Here is a 17053-nt window from a genome sequence, read left to right as displayed (position 1 = left end):
GGAACTTTTGATTTGATAAAACGATAAAAGAGTTTGAATTCATTATTCTTGAAAGATTCAAGATGCAAGATTCTAAAAGGGGATTTTTACCCATTCAACATGGCATATATCTCAGCAAGACGCAATGTCCTAAATCACATGTTGAGCTCGAAAAACTGACCAAGATCCCATATGCTTCTACTATAAGATCTATCATGTATGCCATGATATGTACATGTCCAGATGTTGCATATACTTTAAGTATGTGTAGAAGATACCAGTCAAGTCCTAGAGAAGCACACTAGAGTGCAACTAAGAATATCCTAAATACTTGAGAAGGACCAAGGATGATTTCTTAGTGTATGGAGGAGATAAAAAATTAATCGTACAAGGCTATACTGATGCAAGATTTTAGACAGACATGGATGAATTTGAGTCTCAATCGAGTTATGTCTTCATCCTTCACTAAGGAGTTGTGAGCTGGAAGAGGTCCAAGCAGAATATATTAGCGGATTCTACAATAGAGGCTGAGTAGATTACTGCTAGTGAATCAGCAAAGGAGGCCATTTGGATAAGGGAGTTCTTAGATGAAATAAGTGTTATTCATAGCATTTCAAAGCTTATTGACATATATTGTGACAACAATGGTGCCATAGCCCAAGTAAAGGAACCAAGTTCAAGCTCTAGATCTAGACACATTATGAGAAAATATCACCTTATTCGACACATCATTAATATGGGTGATATTAGGATGTGTAAAGTGCATACTAATAACAATATTGTAGATCCATTGACCAAACCTATGCAAAGGCCCAAACATGAAAGTCACATTAGGGCTAAGAGTCTCAAACACATTGGAGAATGACTTTAATTTTACTTTATGTATACATTATGAATTTATGAGTGTTTGACACTGATTTTATGTTTGACTGTATGATTTTATAATATATGACATTTCATCCTTATTTATACATTGTTTTTATTAATATTGAATAATATGTTCAAATAATTCATTATTAACAAATGAGATCACCTTAAGGGTTCTAGTGAATGAAACCTCATTAAGTGAAATGAAGTTTAGAATTATTAAAAGGTCTTTAGTTTGAAATCATCAAATGGACATAGATGATTTTATATATTAATATATTGTAAGTTGATTGATAGTGCCATGTTTCATGGGCAATAGGGACATGGAGATGTATACGTTATGTACATATATGTGTACGAAGGATACATGTATGATTGACCACCTTAAGAATTTTCAAAACTTATAGAGTTTTAAGTTAAACCATGTTTAGTTGATTCCTTAGACATGAGTATGTTATGATCTCACTTGATGATTGATATTTCTTTGAGACTGTTAAACACTTTCCGTAAAAGAAAGTTATAAAATGAGTTGTTAGGATTACTAAAAGTTGAGTGGGAGCGATAGTCATATAAGACTGGACAAGTCTTCTTGCTTCATGTATAATGTGATACATTGAAAAGAAATTGTGTGTCGGCCACTTAAGGGGCGAGAACTAAAAATGCATGGCCATGCTCAGATGGATTATTTGAATCATTCGTTTTATTGATAGTTTGAACTCATAAATTTAAGAAACATATGTGACAAAGATATTTTATATTGCACACTTGTTTAAAGACAAGTGGGAGATTGAAGGAATTGCGTCATTTAATTCAATGCGCAATGACTAAACTTGGATAGGACAATTAACGGAGATAATTTAATCATATTATTTTAGGAGTCGCAATGTTTTGCTAAAAGCCAAATACGATTAATGGAGTTAAACCAATAACTATTATAATTGGGTCCTATGAGGTCACACACTTAGAGTTGACGAAATAAATTAAAAGATAATGATTTCTAATTATTAGTAAATATATTAGATATTATTCATAATTAGAAATATTCTTTTATTGTTTTATTTATGAAATAAAATAATTATTAATGATAAAATTAATTTCGAAAATGGAGGGCGGAATATAAAAGATTGTGTTGTTTTATTATTTTATTTATGAAATAAAACAATTATTAATGGTAAAATTAACTTTGGAAATGGAAGGCGAAATATCAAAGATTGTCTTTTGATATTTCCAGAATAGAAAAGGAACGCTTATAATTAGAAAATTTGATAGACCATTGAATTTAGCCATTTTTCTTCCATCTCTCCTTTTAATCAACGAGAGATAGAAGAATTTTATCGCGATATAACAACTTTTTCTCAAGAGACAATAATATTAGTTGGCTTTGACTATTGGTTCTTCTAAGAACATCTATGAAGATATGAAACTCTGGAAAATAGATATTTAAAAAACAAAAAGTCTTGAGAGTCTTAAGTGTTGAATTATCAACATTTACAACACAACCCTTATAAATGAGTAATTATTCTAGAAACTCTAAATTACTTATACATACAACACCAAACCCATTAATAATTAAATAAGTCCTAATTGTATAAAAGACAATAAAGGCCTACAACTTTCAATTTTCTGATAATCAATGCTTAAACTCACAATCTCGCCCGTAAGCTTGATTTGGTTTGAGATTCTTCACACAAAGAAGCTCTCGCATCTCTGCAAAATTGACTCTTGCTAGTGCCTTAGTGAGAATGTTTGCGCGTTGCTCTCTAGTGCCTACAAACTCTACAACGATATGTCGGTTCTCGATGCATTCACGGATGAAGTGGAACCGAGTGTCGATGTGTTTGCTACGTCCATGAAACACTAGATTCTTTATTAATGCTATTGTGAACTTATTGTCGACATAAAGGGTTACCGGCTTCGGCTCGCATCCGAGCACTTCTCTCAACAAGTTTCTCAGCCAAAGTATTTGACATGATGCTATAGTAGATTCCATAAACTTTGCCTCACATGAAGATAAAGTAATAGTTCACTACTTTTGAGATTTCCAGGTGATCAAATTCCCGTTGAGATAAAACACCATCCCTCCGGTATTTTTTCTATCATATGTGTCACCGGCTAGGTCGTTGTTAGTAAAACTAACGAGTTCTTCAACTTCTCGTCCTCTTCTTAACCGAATCTCATAACTCGTCGTTCCCTTCACGTAACAAAGAATGTGTTTTACTGCCTATTGGTGTAGAGTGGTAGGCTTCTCTATGTATCGACTCACTATGCTAACTACATAAGAGATATCGGGTCGAGTGTGCGTCAAGTATGGTTTGTGAAAGGTTTTGATCCTTTTGTTGCGGGAGGAATAACCTTTCATCATATTGCAAGAGGAACATTGGGGATATTAGCGGGCCTATTCCATCTTAGCGTTCGTCCGCCCCAACGTCTATATAAAGGACTCCGTATAGGAAATATTGAAATCGTCCTTTCTAGTAGTATCACTGCTTTCTAAGACACTCGATGATACACCTATACTCCTTCGAATCTACTAAGCTTCCTTCCACATCCTTTCCGAGCTGCAACTTTGCTTCCATAGGATACTTGCTCGAGTTACAATCCTCCATTGCAAACTGTTTCAACACCTTCTTTGCGTAAGCTTCCTGCTTCACCTCAATACCAATATAGTAAGAGAGTAGCCCGAGATCACTCATCTTGAACTCCTTCATCATCTTTTTTTTTGAACTCCTCAACACTCATGATGCTTGATCCTGTCACGATCAAGTCGTCGATGTATACGCCAATAATGAGTATTTCTTCTCCATGGTTTCTTGTGTACACAACATTCTCTTGAGAACATTTCACGAAGTCGAGACTCCTCATTCTCTTGTCAATGCAAGTGTTCCACGCCCTTGGTGCTTAACGTAGTCCATAGAGAGCCTTGTATAACTTTTACACCTTGTGCTCTTTATTTTTTTATGATGAAGCCTTCAGGTTGAGTGACATAGACCTCTTCTTCAATACCACCATTGAAAAATGCTAATTAGACATACAAGTGGTGAATCTCCCATCCACGGTGAGCTACGATGGCAAGAATTAGCCTGAGTGTGTCAAGTTTCTTCCTAATAGACTCGAGCTCTTTGTTAATGGCCTCACTCCACGACTCTTCGACTACCGCCTCGTGATATGTTATTGGCTCGTCGGTGGTGAGTAACAACAATTCATCAAGATCCATCTCTACTAGTGGTGCCTCCGCCTAGACATCTCGTAGGATTCTAAACTCCACGGAATTTTGTACGAGCTTGTTGTTGTCGTTGCACCACTTCAACTTCATTTTCCCGCAAGCTGGATTAGGAATCTTGTGCGCCTTGCTTCCGTCTTCGAACTTCAAATTTTCGGTAATTTTCTCGTCGAGCTCATTGAGCTTCTCTCAATGGCTCGTCATATGGTTGCTTGCTCCATTATCAAGGTACCACACATCGGTGTGATTACACTCATCGCCACTTGCGAGAAGTTTCTCCATAACTTTCTCTTCATTGAACAACACCACCTCCGTTTCCTCCTTTGACAGTTCTTTCATGAACTCTTCAAGGTTTGTCTTCTCATCTCCCTCAACAAACATTAATACTAGATCCTCGTCATAAAAGTTAGTGAGGTTTGTATCATCGTCTTCGGGCAAATCATTCATCACTACCTCAACAAACATTAATTATGGTTCCTTGTCATAGAAGCTAGTGAGGTTTGCCTCACCGTCAGACCTTTTGTTAGGGAACTGAAACGTGTAGTGCCCATACTTTTGACAAGAGTAACACTTCATTTTGCTCTTGTATTTGCGGGGCTTGGTGTCTTCTTGTCGAGGTGAGCTTTCTGCACGACTTCGCCTTTGACTTTGCCCTTTGCCACAACCTCGGTTATCTCTACCGTTACCGCTACGACTCGACGATCTAGAAGAAAATTTGGCTTCTCCATTATTCTTTATTCATGACATCCATTCATCATGCGTGAGCAATATGTGCTCCTCCTATTGGTCTTTATAGCCGCAAAGTCTCTTCTCGTGGACTTTGAGACGACCGACAATCTCCTCGACGGTCATATTTTTGAGGTCACCAAATTGTTCGATCGCTGTAACGATCTGCATGTATGTTTGTGGTAAGGCTTTAAGGAACTTCTTGATGACATAGATCTCCTCCACTTTCTCTCCCAACGAGCGGATACCATTCACGATGGATGTCAATTTCATGGCGAAATCATTCACCGATTCCCCATTCTTCATGCGAATCGCCTTGAATTGTGTCTTCAAGGTTTGCACTTTTGCCTCCTTGACTCTTTCCACTCCAACATGCATTGTCTTTAGCGTCTTCCATGCTAGCTTGGCGGGATCCTTCTCAACCACCATGAGAAGGACGTCCTTAGGGAGTTCTTAATAGATGGCAGCGAGAGTCATTCTATCCTCCCGTTCGTCAACATCGTCGAGCATCACGGCTTCCCACACTCCTTGTGCTTGTAAGTTTACCCGCATCTTCAACGCCCACACCGAGTAGATACTCTTCGTGAGTAACTGATAGGAGACGTCACGTTCCCTTCTCTTCCAATCTTCATTGTCGCCTTTTCATTGCCCATATATCACTGATTATTTGTCGACTGTATCCAAATTTTGAAGTTGCCTTTTTAAACTTGCCCATTTGAGGTTTTCCTTCATTACTGCCTTCAAAAAGAAACCGAGTAATTAAATTTGTAATTTCATCACAAGTGTTTGGCTTTGAGTTGGAAATTTTTTTAAACGGTTGAATATGAATTTATTGCTGTAAAATGACTATTTATAGTAGGTGAAATTTGTAAAATTAAGAAGGAAATCTTTATGTATTTTAGGAGGAAAAATTTGAAAGAAAAATTTAATTTGTGCAGTTTAATTTTAATCTTCTTGGGCAAATATGTCTTTTATTTTACTTTCACATTTTTCAACCACCCACTACACATTTAATATAATTATTTCTTAGAAATTGTTCCAACTACAAATGTAAAGCTTAGCAGGGGACGAAAGAGGAATAACTAATAAATAGTACAATTGTATAAATGTGTTCAATATTTGATCTGAAGCGAATATCCGATCGAATTTAATTTTACTGAATTTGAAATTAACTTTCAATATTTAGTTCGGTTTTCAATTTTGCTTAAAAATAATAAAATTCGAAAAACCCATATTGAAAAACCCATATTGAAAAACTCGAAACTAAATCCCTACTATGAAACTTACTTAGTTACACTAAAAACTCTCAAACTATTTTTATTTTCATTTTTTATTCATTCCGAAAATAAAAACCATTTTAAGAAAGTTAGAATGAATGGCTGTCGTTATTACACAACCACACTTCTCATATCACCACATCAGCTTCCTGCTATATCCCCTCCACTTTTCTCTGGACTGGATATCTTCTCTCTTTCTCCACTTAACAATGGCGACGCTTCAATCTCTTGCGCTTTACTCTCCCATCTCTTACGCTTCCCCAAAGACTCGCTCTGTTTCAGGTGCCATTTCTCTTCACAATGCATCAACTACCATTGCGTTTAATTTCTGTTAAAATTGTTTTAGCTGAAGACACCCTATATTATCTGTGTTTGTTTATCTGTCTTCCTCCCTCTAATTCCAGGAATTGAAGGCCAGAGAAAATTGTTTATTAATTAACCAATATTATCTTGAATCCAGTAGTTTTTATAATTCTGCTCAATACATAAGAACATGTAGTATACTTAGGTCCATTATTAATGGGAGTCTTTTTTTATTCAATTTTGTAATTCCAAGAGTTTTTAGCAATCAAAACATCCTATTAGTTAGTATTCAACTTGTCTATATAAGGCAAGAAGCAAGTTTGAATAAAGATCAGATATCACCTTTGTAAAGACTTGTAGTTTCTATCATAACCGATTCCATGATGCAGAAAACAAATTTATACCTACAATTATAATATACAGGCAAGGCTGGTTGGTCTGTTCAAGGAAGTGCAATGTCCACATTCAGCGGGAAATCATTAAGTTTGTGTGGATCGATTTGGGCTAGTCGAAGAAAAAGACAAGGTTTTGGTTCTTACAGACTTAGAATAATGATGGTGAAAACCAAGATTCAATTCATTCAAGGAACAGACGAGCTGACAATTCCAGATGTGAGGCTTACTAAATCAAGAGATGGTACAAATGGAATGGCCATATTTAGATTTGATCAGCCTTCTGTTTTTGATTCTTCGGGTGGTCGTGAAGTGGGTGACATTACTGGCTTCTACATGATCGACGAAGAAGGTGTTCTTCAGTCAGTTGATGTCAGTGCTAAATTTGTCAATGGGAAGCCTTCTGTAATTGAAGCCAAGTATATTATGCGAACTCCTAGAGACTGGGATAGATTCATGAGATTCATGGAGAGATACTCTAATGATAACGGTCTTCAGTTCGTCAAAAGTTGAAGAATCTAAGTATATTCACCTTTCTAATAACTACACTTTTTTAATTCATCGGCCATATTATTGGATATGAGCAGCATCTTGTACAAGTTTGAGTGTATTTTCCTAAAGAATTTTGGTTTGGTCAAGATTAAGGATAAATTTGACATTAAACCATATTTCAATCTTTCATTTTACCTCTTACCCTTACAAACTACACAGTTCTTGCAAACAAATTTCAAATTTGGAATCTCAATTGATTCATTTCTAACTCAAATTTTGGTCTTTTATCTTCTTTCAAGAAGTAATTTTCAGTAGCTTCAATCACTTTATTCACGAGCAATGCAACTTCTTGCTTTTCGATTTCATCTTAAATTTTATTATTATTGGTCATCCATCCATCCACTGAGAAACAACTAGTGGATCATCTTCTAGTTAATACAAACAAACAAAAACTCACTTATTTGATGTTGTCCATGTTACCGAAATAGGACTTCTTATCCTATTGTTATTGTTTCCATTTCTAGACTGCACCCAACTTAACTGTCCCTCACCAAATTCTTCTTCTTCTCCAGCCTTCTTTCTGGACAGAAACCAAACTGTGTAACTCAAGCTCTCTGTTTTTTTTCCAAAAGTCAATCTCTTCGGCTTAACTATTACTCTAACTCCTTCAGGTGCCGTCACTTCCACCGAGTAACTAGAATTCGGGCTACCCACATTTGTCAGTCTTCTTTTGATCATCTTCCTTTTCATTCCAGGTTTCAGAATTACAGAAATGGACGGGTAATTCAAGCTGAATCCCCTGTTCTTCTGTAAAGCCTCATGACAGCTAATGTTTCTATGGGTGATAGTGAAAATCTCCATTCTTGAATATCCGAGTGTGCAGAGATGGATCAAGTATTCATCCGGTTTGATGTCATAAACGAGGCCTGGATTAACCGCTCTCGACGGGCTAACATGTCCTGCTCCGAGTGCAAAAACTCCAGCTGGTTTATATCCATCCATTATCGGCTTTCCAAAATGGTCGGTTATTTCAGATGTAGTCATAATTGCTGATTTAATGGCGGCTGAAGTCCATTCAGGGTGGGCTGAGTGAAGCAAGGCGGCGATCCCACCCACGTGAGGACATGACATGGATGTTCCGGAAAGGATACTGAAATTCACTCTTCTAGAATCTTCAGGAAGGGCGGATGGGCCGAGGTTTTGTGGCCATGCAGCTATGATGTTCACTCCCGGAGCTATGACATCCGGTTTGAGAATCGATGGATTAGTGAAACTTGGACCTCTCGACGAGAATTGAGCTACCGAAGGAGCTTTCGATTTTCCGATCACGGTTCCTCCGAATATGATTCTTCCTCGTGGATTTATAGTCGAGTTTATGTAGCTCTTTAGCTTAAGGGATTCTTCGAAACCGATTAGTGTGGCTGGTATTACATGGGCATCGACTGAATCTTCTTCCAAATTGATCGCAGTGTTTGCCAAGATCATCGCCAACCCACCTGCCTCTTTCACCGCTTCACCCTTTTCGGCTCGGCTGTTTATGCCGCGATCGCACACCACCATTTTGTTCAGAACGCTTGTTCTTGGGAGAGAACCCTTTACACAGAATTCGCTTCCGGTGTTCCCTTCCGTCAGGTAAACGAGATCCGACTCTTTCTCGGCCGTTGGATTTGATTTCCCGGGATAGATTGATTCACCGTAAATATATTTACCGTTGCCCGTTCGGACTATGGCGGGAAATCTTCTGTCCAAAGTGCTTGCTCCAACGGTTACAATCCTGTTAATTGGGAATAATTACATTAAGCTATCATTAGTTTCTTTTATTTATGAAAAAAAAACCATCATACATAAAAACGAACTATTTTTCATTACTTTATTTATGAAAACCATACCATGGAGCGTCGTTGGCAATAGAGCTATCGGAAGGGCCATTGTTTCCGGCTGCACAAACCACTATGATCCCATGTTCCATGGCTCGGAAGCTTCCAATCGCGATGGTGTCTTCGTAAAGTGGAACCGGAAAGCCTCCGAGGGAGAGGGATAATACGTCAACACCATCTTTAATAGCGGAGTCCATTGCAGCCAAGATGTCGGAGCTATAACAACCAGTTGACCAACAAACTTTGTATATCGCAATATGGGCACCGGGAGCCATCCCTAACGCTGTGCCCGCACCATTCCCGAGAACGCTCGCCGAGTTAACCGGCGAGCCTCCTGCAGTTGAAGCGGTGTGGGATCCGTGCCCGTGGGAATCCCGGGCAGACATATACTCTTTGTCTAGTGTTTTTTGCAATGAGTTCGATGCCACGAGATGGCCTTTGCTAAAATATCTTGCGCCAATGATTTTTCGGTTGCAGTTTGAGGAGTTGAAATCTTGACCGAATTGGCAAGTCCCGCGCCATTTTTTTGGAACCGGAGGCATTCCGGTGTCGTCGAAACTTGGACTCTCGGGCCACACTCCGGTATCCAATAGACCGATAATTGATCCGTAACCTCGCCCGGACCTAGCCCAACCGCCTGAAACTCCATCAAGGCCTAAGAATTTGTAAGAGTAAGTGGTTTGAATTTGAAATTTTGTCTCGGGTCTAATAGCGACGACGTCTTGCAATTCTCGCAGTGACACGAGCTCGTTTTCGGAGAGAAGGGCGGAGAATCCTTCGATGGCGGAGTCGTAAGAGTATAAAAGTCGAGAAGGCGATTCCTCCTCTGACAAGAAATTAAGAGCTTGGTGGAGGATTGAAAGATGCCATTGGAGTTTGGAAGAGTGAGTGGTGATTCCATGTGGGTGAAGCTGGATAATGTAGGTTTGGAGATTATGATGATCATCAACAGCATTGATTTGAAAACAAAGGAGAGAGAGAAGGAAGAAAAGGGTACTAGTGTAGTAGTAATCCATTTTGATGATTGAATGAATGTTTTGAGATACCAACGATGAATTTTGGGGTATTTGAAGGTGAGGAAAAGTGTTTGAAAATTATGAGGTTTGGAGCCATTTTTTGAAGACGAAGAAACTCGTGAAATTTCAGGGCCGTCTGTCTGTATGGCTTGGCTTGGCTAGCTCTTCATCACGAGGAGCCGGAGCTCGACTGTAAATTAAGGTTTCACGGGATAGCCGCCGGGTTGCTTTCATAACCTTAATTATTATATCGCACTAGCCGTTAGAATGGACAGTTTAAACACGAATCTTCATTCCTAAATTCGACTTTCGCCGTTTTCAGACGCTCTTGTCTTGATCATAATCTATGAAATGTAATAAAGTCAGAATAATATTTGATATATTTCATAGGTTTGATTTATATTTGTTTATTTTTAAATTTTAAATGGCTTGTCTAAGTTTAATTTTATTTAGTATTTAACTTGTAATATATATTATTATAATTATAAATTAATAAATTTATCACTTTTATGAATATATTATAACTTTAAATTTGATATTTTAATTTAATAAAAATATTATTAGTTATAATTTAATAAGTTAGTTAACTAAATTCACATATATAACATAATTAATTTAATATATTATTTAATTTATTAAAAACAACATATAAAGAGATATTAAGTCTACATCTGATCTTAAACTTTTGTATTTTTTTTTCCCTTTTTTGGGTTTTTTTAATAAAATGACATTAAACTGTTTTTCAAAAAAAAAAAAGTATTACCATTGTTTTTAATAATAACATATTTTGTTTCATTAGTATTAAATGGTCAATACCAAGGGTAATAAACTAAACTAAAACCCGTTCAGATCAAATCGAATTCGTAAATCAAATTCATAACGGTTCCTTTTTACGAAACCGATTCTAATGATTCGGTTTATAGGTTTAATTGTAATATTCAAACAAACTAAATATTTAAATTAGACATGAAAAAAAAAATCAAAGCTTAAACCGACAATAATAAGTAATATAATATAACTATTACGTCATAACACATTTAAATTAATAATAATGAGAGAATATCATAAATTTATAGGCTTGTTATTAGACCTATTAGTAATAGACAAATTTAATTTCATAATTGTTGACTCAATTTTAGTACGATGTTTAGTAAAAACAATCTTCTTATAATGTATTTTGTGTTTTTGAAAATTATGCTAGTGATTTATGAATTATTTATCGAATTTTATTCATAATATTTGTATTTTGTTCGTATACATGAAAATATATATCGGTTGTTATTGATATATAAAATATATTTTAACAAAATTTGCGATGCATCAAACTGATTAATCCGGCCAAATCAATCTTCTGACCGTTCACACCGAACTGATCAAACCGACAATTTAAAATTTAGTAAATCGACGTCAAAAGTTTGAATATGCATTTTGGTCAATAAATCAATCAAACCAAATCGTTTACACTCTTAGTCAATACTATTTTTAATCTGTTAAGTATTTGTGGTTAATTTTTACTTATTTTAAAAATATATTGCTTATAACAAACATAGACAAAAATATTTTAATTTTTGAATTTCTCCTAAAAACATAATTATAACTCTAAATATATTGGTATTTTAATATAATATATATGGGAGTAATCAGTGGCGGACCTATAAGGGGCCTCCCCCAACCATAAAAGTTTTGAGATATTATATATATATATTTATCAAATAAGGTTTTGTCCTGTTGGTTTTGGAGTTGACCTTCCGTAATGGAGGGGTCGGGTGATCAAATCCTGCCTCTCACATTTTCTTTATACAAACATTATTTTCTAATATATAAATATTTATAATAAATTAACACTTTCTTTTATAAAAAATAATAAAAAAACTAATTCATAATTATAGTATTCTAATTTCAAATATAATTTTATTAAAGTAATTATTATTTTTATTTTATACCAACAATATTTTTTAAGATACAATATTTATAATAATAATACATAAATTTTAGTTAATATATAAATAAGATTTATATATATATAATTTAAAATATAAAGAATTATATATAAAATAATGAAAATCATATAAGATTATTATTTATTTTAAAACTACATTTATATTATAATTATATATATATATATATTTCAATATAATTAATTAATAATACGAATTACTTATAAAATAAAGATTAAAATAATAATTTATATAAATATAAGGGAAAAATAATAATTTATATAAATATAAAGGTAAAATATTATTTTATATTTCTTAATTTTAAATTAGTTTTAAACTATTACAACAAATAAATGTATTTGTTAGATTTTATTTAGGGGCGTAGGTTATGACACATATCTATTTTTAGTTATTTATTTTATGTAGGATATAGAATAATGAAGATGTTCTATAAACGAATTTTTACTTCTACATCACATGAGCAGTCTGAACATTCTCAATCAATTAATGAGCCTACTAATGAGTCTAATGTTACTGATCAAATATACATGGTTAGAACATAGCATATCAAAAGATACATCATTTTATTTTTAGTGTTATCTTTTTAAGTCTTTAAATAGAGAAAACGTAGATGTTACCTTTATAGGAGATGGGTACAAAAATTGGAAAAGGGCATTAGAAAGATTCAATCGACATATGGGAACTTCATATAGTTGTCATAATGAAGCTAGAAATCAATTTGAATCATTTCAAGATCAAAGACATAACATGAGAAACGTTTTACGTACACATGGTCGTGATATAGAAATAAATTATCGCACTCGTTTAACGACAATGTTTGATGTAACACGCTTTCTATTGAGGCAAGAATTACCTTTTCGAGGACATGATGAGTCAAGTAGTTCATCAAATAAAGGTAATTTTCTTGAATTGATTGATTGGTATAGTCAACGTAATGAAGATATTTTGTCTTCTTTTTGTACCGACTCATGAACAAGAATAATTTAGTAATTGTGCTTGTTAGTATTTTGTAATTGTTCTTGTTAGTATTTTTATGTAATTACCGAGTAAAATTTTAATTAAAAAATGCATTTATTTGATCGCCAAAAAAATGCTACGTTACTATGTATTTGGCCCCCCCGAGAAAATATTTCTGGGTCCGCCACTAGGAGTAATGTAATGGTTTAGTGGCGTGGTTTTGTTATTTGGGCACGTCAAACAACGAATCTTGATAATATATCCGGGATTTTATTGTTTAGGTGATCATAAAAGACTAATTACTCACCAATAGCGAAAGGGGTTAACATTGTCATAAATAGAGAAGTGTCAATTCGATCGAGAATTTTTGACATTTCCATAATGCATACATCCCAAAGGACACCTCACTATCAAAGAGGAGATCGATCCCTTGTATTCTAGTTAAACATCTCGCATCATCGCTCGGTTTGTAACAAGTTGTCGTTTCTTATCGACAATCTTTATAGATAATTCATAGAAATAAGGACAGCAACTCGTAATGCTTTTTGAATACTTCTGAAAATAATAGGGTTAAGTAGTCGTTGATTATATGTCTGAAAATTTATTAGGATAAAGCCTATAACATCATTTGGGTGGCATGCCCTCCGATATGTTCATTATCGGGGATTAAAAAATGTAAGAACATATTTTGTTTTAATAGTCAAATTTTTATTCTTTATGTTAAACAATTGTTAATCTCTCCAATAAAGTCGTCAAGAGATCTGTAAGGGTTATTTTGGGCAAAATATTTATTTAAAAAGGTTAATCAAAAATAATTAACATTTTAATTAATTTTTAGGAAAGTCTCTTTTATTCAATAATCAACGTCTCTTAACTTACCATTTTCTTGAATCTCATAAAAAAAATGAGAAAACGAAACGCTAAAATTAATTAGAAATTTGATTTAATAAATTAAATTTTAGATGGATAGCCTTTTGGTTTTAGAGTTGTTACTTCAATTTTTAAAAATCAAGAAAATAATTCAGGTGTATAAACGTAATTTCATATATTATTTTGAGTTTCATGTTTGGTGACACTCGGGAAAGACTTATATCCAATAGTCATTTATTAGTTTATGGGGTATTTTTGGGCAAAATATTTATTTAAAAGGTTAATTAACTTTTTTAATTAATTTTTAGGCAATTCTCTTTTATTCAATAATCAACCTCTCATATCTTACTCTATTCTTGAATTAGTAAAAAGAGACGAGGAAACGAAATGATAAATTTAATTAAAATTTTAAATTAATAAATTAAATTTTAGATGTTTAAACTTTTGGTTTTTAGAGTTGTAAGCACAAAAATTCTCCTTAACAATTTATAAAAATTAAAATGATTATTTTGATTACTTTCAAATAAATAAATCAAAATAATTAAACCCCAAGCCAAACCTAATTAAACAATTAATTATATTAATTATTGTGATAATTAAAACATAATTAATTAATGATAATGGTCAAATAAAATAAATAAAACTATTTGAAATAAATGTTGTACTCATTTTATCTCAAATTAATTTTAAAAAAATTAAGTGTCAAGCTAAATCCTCTTGGTCGTGAATGATAACTGCGTCTAGTATCTTCCGTAAAGAATCATGTCATCATCGACCGAGGGGCCAGATCACTAGTTTTCTCGGTTGAAAATCTCCCGCGTGACCCAGCTTGTTCGGAAAATTTTATAACCATCGTTGACTCTCCACCTTGAAGATGTTCCCCAGCGAATTCCTCGAAAATCAAAAAGATTAAAATAAATAGTTTAGAATAAAATGTGGTACCAATTTTTCCCCAAATAAATATTTTGTGTATTTAAAGATTTAAAAATAAAGTCTTAAAAGAAAAATCAATTTCAAACAAAACCTTAAGGTTTTAAATAAAAAACAAAATATGTAATAGAGCGTAGCTGAAATTCGGAATAATGTCACAACTGAAACCGCGGCCATTGGATGGACGCTGGATTTTCATCCAATGCCTAGGCATGGCATTTTAGCCCCGACGGGTCGGGTACCCGAAGGAACCGAACCGATTGGTTCGGGTAATTTGTTTGCTTTTTAGTTCTGGGTAATTTCGGGTCAGAACCGATTGGTTTCGGTTTGGTTCCGAGTACTAGAAAAATAATTAAAGATATTTTTTTTGTTCTCACTATTCGGTTATGCTGTTCTGTTTCCATTCCTACATGCTGCAGCTATTCTGTAAGCCAAATCACCTAATTCCAGTATAGAGTTTAGGTCAACACTCATTACCCCATTTAGCTAAAGCACTAAAAAATTAAAGGAAAGAGGAATAGTTTTACCAAGCGATAAAATGAGGAATTGGTGACGATAGTCTACCTTCTTAACTTAGGGTAAAATGGTAGACAAAATCTGAAAATAAGAGACGAGGAAAAGGAGAATGATAGGTTTGAGAAAATAAGATTATTTTTTAATATATATATATTTTTAAATAATATTTATATATATATTTAATATAATATATCAATGTTTGTTTTATTTTATTTTATGTAATATTTATAATTGTTTTTATTAAATAATTTTTTAAAGCTTAAAACACCTGAATTATTTTTGTTATTGTATCATCGAATAATTTCAAATATTTTAAAATATAAAAAAAAATTTCAATTTCATCCAAATTAAGTTTAAAACCTATCAAAATTTAAAAAATATATTAACAGGTTAAAATTAGTTAAATAAGTAAAAAATAAATTGTTTTAAAAAATCAGGTCTGGTCCGGTTCGGGTACCCGTCGGTTCCAAACCGATATTTCGAGTATTTTAAATACCATTTTTTCGGGGCAAAATTGGGTTCGGTTTGGTTCGGATCGAGTCCCCCGAACCCCAGAAATTTGCCATGCCTACCAATGCCCAATAGTCACTCGTTGTAGTGAAAGGAATGTGCCTTCGCGCCGCACATGATCAATTAATGCACCGTTAGCTAAAACGCGACAGAACAGCCGAAATGCAACAGCGCGCTGAAGGAATGCCCCACGTTTGTGTTTTTGCCAGAAACGACAACGTTTCATCCCTGGATCGTCGTCTTCATCGCGACGCCGGATGGATAACCATCCGCAACCATCTTTAATTTTTCAAAGATGAAATTTTTTCATTTCTGAATGGATTGACTCCATTCAAAAACTGAAATGATCACCCTACTTCAGTGATCATTTCCCATAAGCCTAGGATTGTCATGATGGCCTATGTCGACGACTGACCGGAAGAACAGCCAAAACACCATGAATGGTGTTTGAATAATTCGACCCTACTTGCTTCCTCAACCAACTTGGAGAGGCTATAAATAGCCTCCCTTGATCATTCTAAAGCCAAGGCATAACATATTCAACCCTCAATCAGAAGAAATATAAAATCCTCCATTAAAGCTCAAAGCTACGGATTTTTCTAAATTTATGTATAAGTCCTTAAAGCTTGGATCCAGACATCCCAACAACTTCTCTAATGCCTAAGGAGTGTTCTTCAATCCTTGGTATGCTTCCAATCACCCTTTAATTTTCATTTTAAAATTGAAATTTATATATTTCAGTTTTCACAAGCTTGTATGTTGTCTGTTTTTGAATTTGCTGATTGGAAATCGATCATAGGATCATTTGCAAGTTTTTTGTGAAAATTAAGATCGATTAATCGATCTAAAACGAACAAACCCAAATTTGAATTATGTTCTTGAGCTAATCCTTAATAACACCAATCTAGAAAGCTTCTCAACATGTTTCTAATTATGTTGGACAACTATTTGAATCATGTTTGATCCATCTTGATCATGTTTGATCAAAATCAAAATTTTCAAAATAAATGAAAAGTTTGAGTTCTTGAATTGGTCCAAACGAATGGGTAATGTTCATTTTTTTATACAAATCAATCATATGAAGTATAAGGAAGCTATTGGAAAGTTCCTCACACTTCATTATAGCTTTAAATCTAAAAACCCGATTTTTAGCTCTAAACTGA

At 34.1% G+C, this 17053-nt stretch overlaps 2 protein-coding genes across 2 annotated transcripts; one reads left to right on the top strand and one right to left on the bottom strand.

The window, feature by feature from the left end:
* Positions 1-6193: 6193 nt before the first annotated feature.
* On the top strand, positions 6194-7470 carry LOC124919637 (photosystem II reaction center Psb28 protein-like). The gene is made up of 2 exons (XM_047459925.1): positions 6194-6351; positions 6796-7470. Exons 1-2 carry the CDS (start codon positions 6279-6281, stop codon positions 7275-7277), a joined length of 555 nt encoding a protein of 184 aa, XP_047315881.1. The 5' UTR covers positions 6194-6278; the 3' UTR covers positions 7278-7470.
* A 137-nt stretch (positions 7471-7607) lies between these two features.
* Positions 7608-10178, bottom strand: LOC124919636 (subtilisin-like protease SBT1.2). The gene is made up of 2 exons (XM_047459924.1): positions 9146-10178; positions 7608-9030 (listed from the first exon to the last, which is right to left on the bottom strand). The coding sequence occupies exons 1-2, from the start codon at positions 10147-10149 to the stop codon at positions 7710-7712; spliced, it is 2325 nt and encodes a 774-aa protein (XP_047315880.1). The 5' UTR covers positions 10150-10178; the 3' UTR covers positions 7608-7709.
* Positions 10179-17053: the final 6875 nt, after the last annotated feature.

The sequence above is a fragment of the Impatiens glandulifera genome, chromosome 1 (assembly GCF_907164915.1).
Source record: "Impatiens glandulifera chromosome 1, dImpGla2.1, whole genome shotgun sequence".
In the NCBI taxonomy this organism is placed as follows: domain Eukaryota; kingdom Viridiplantae; phylum Streptophyta; class Magnoliopsida; order Ericales; family Balsaminaceae; genus Impatiens; species Impatiens glandulifera.
The sequence above is the reverse complement of the archived record's forward strand: the minus strand, read 5'-3'. Positions and strand labels throughout refer to the sequence as shown.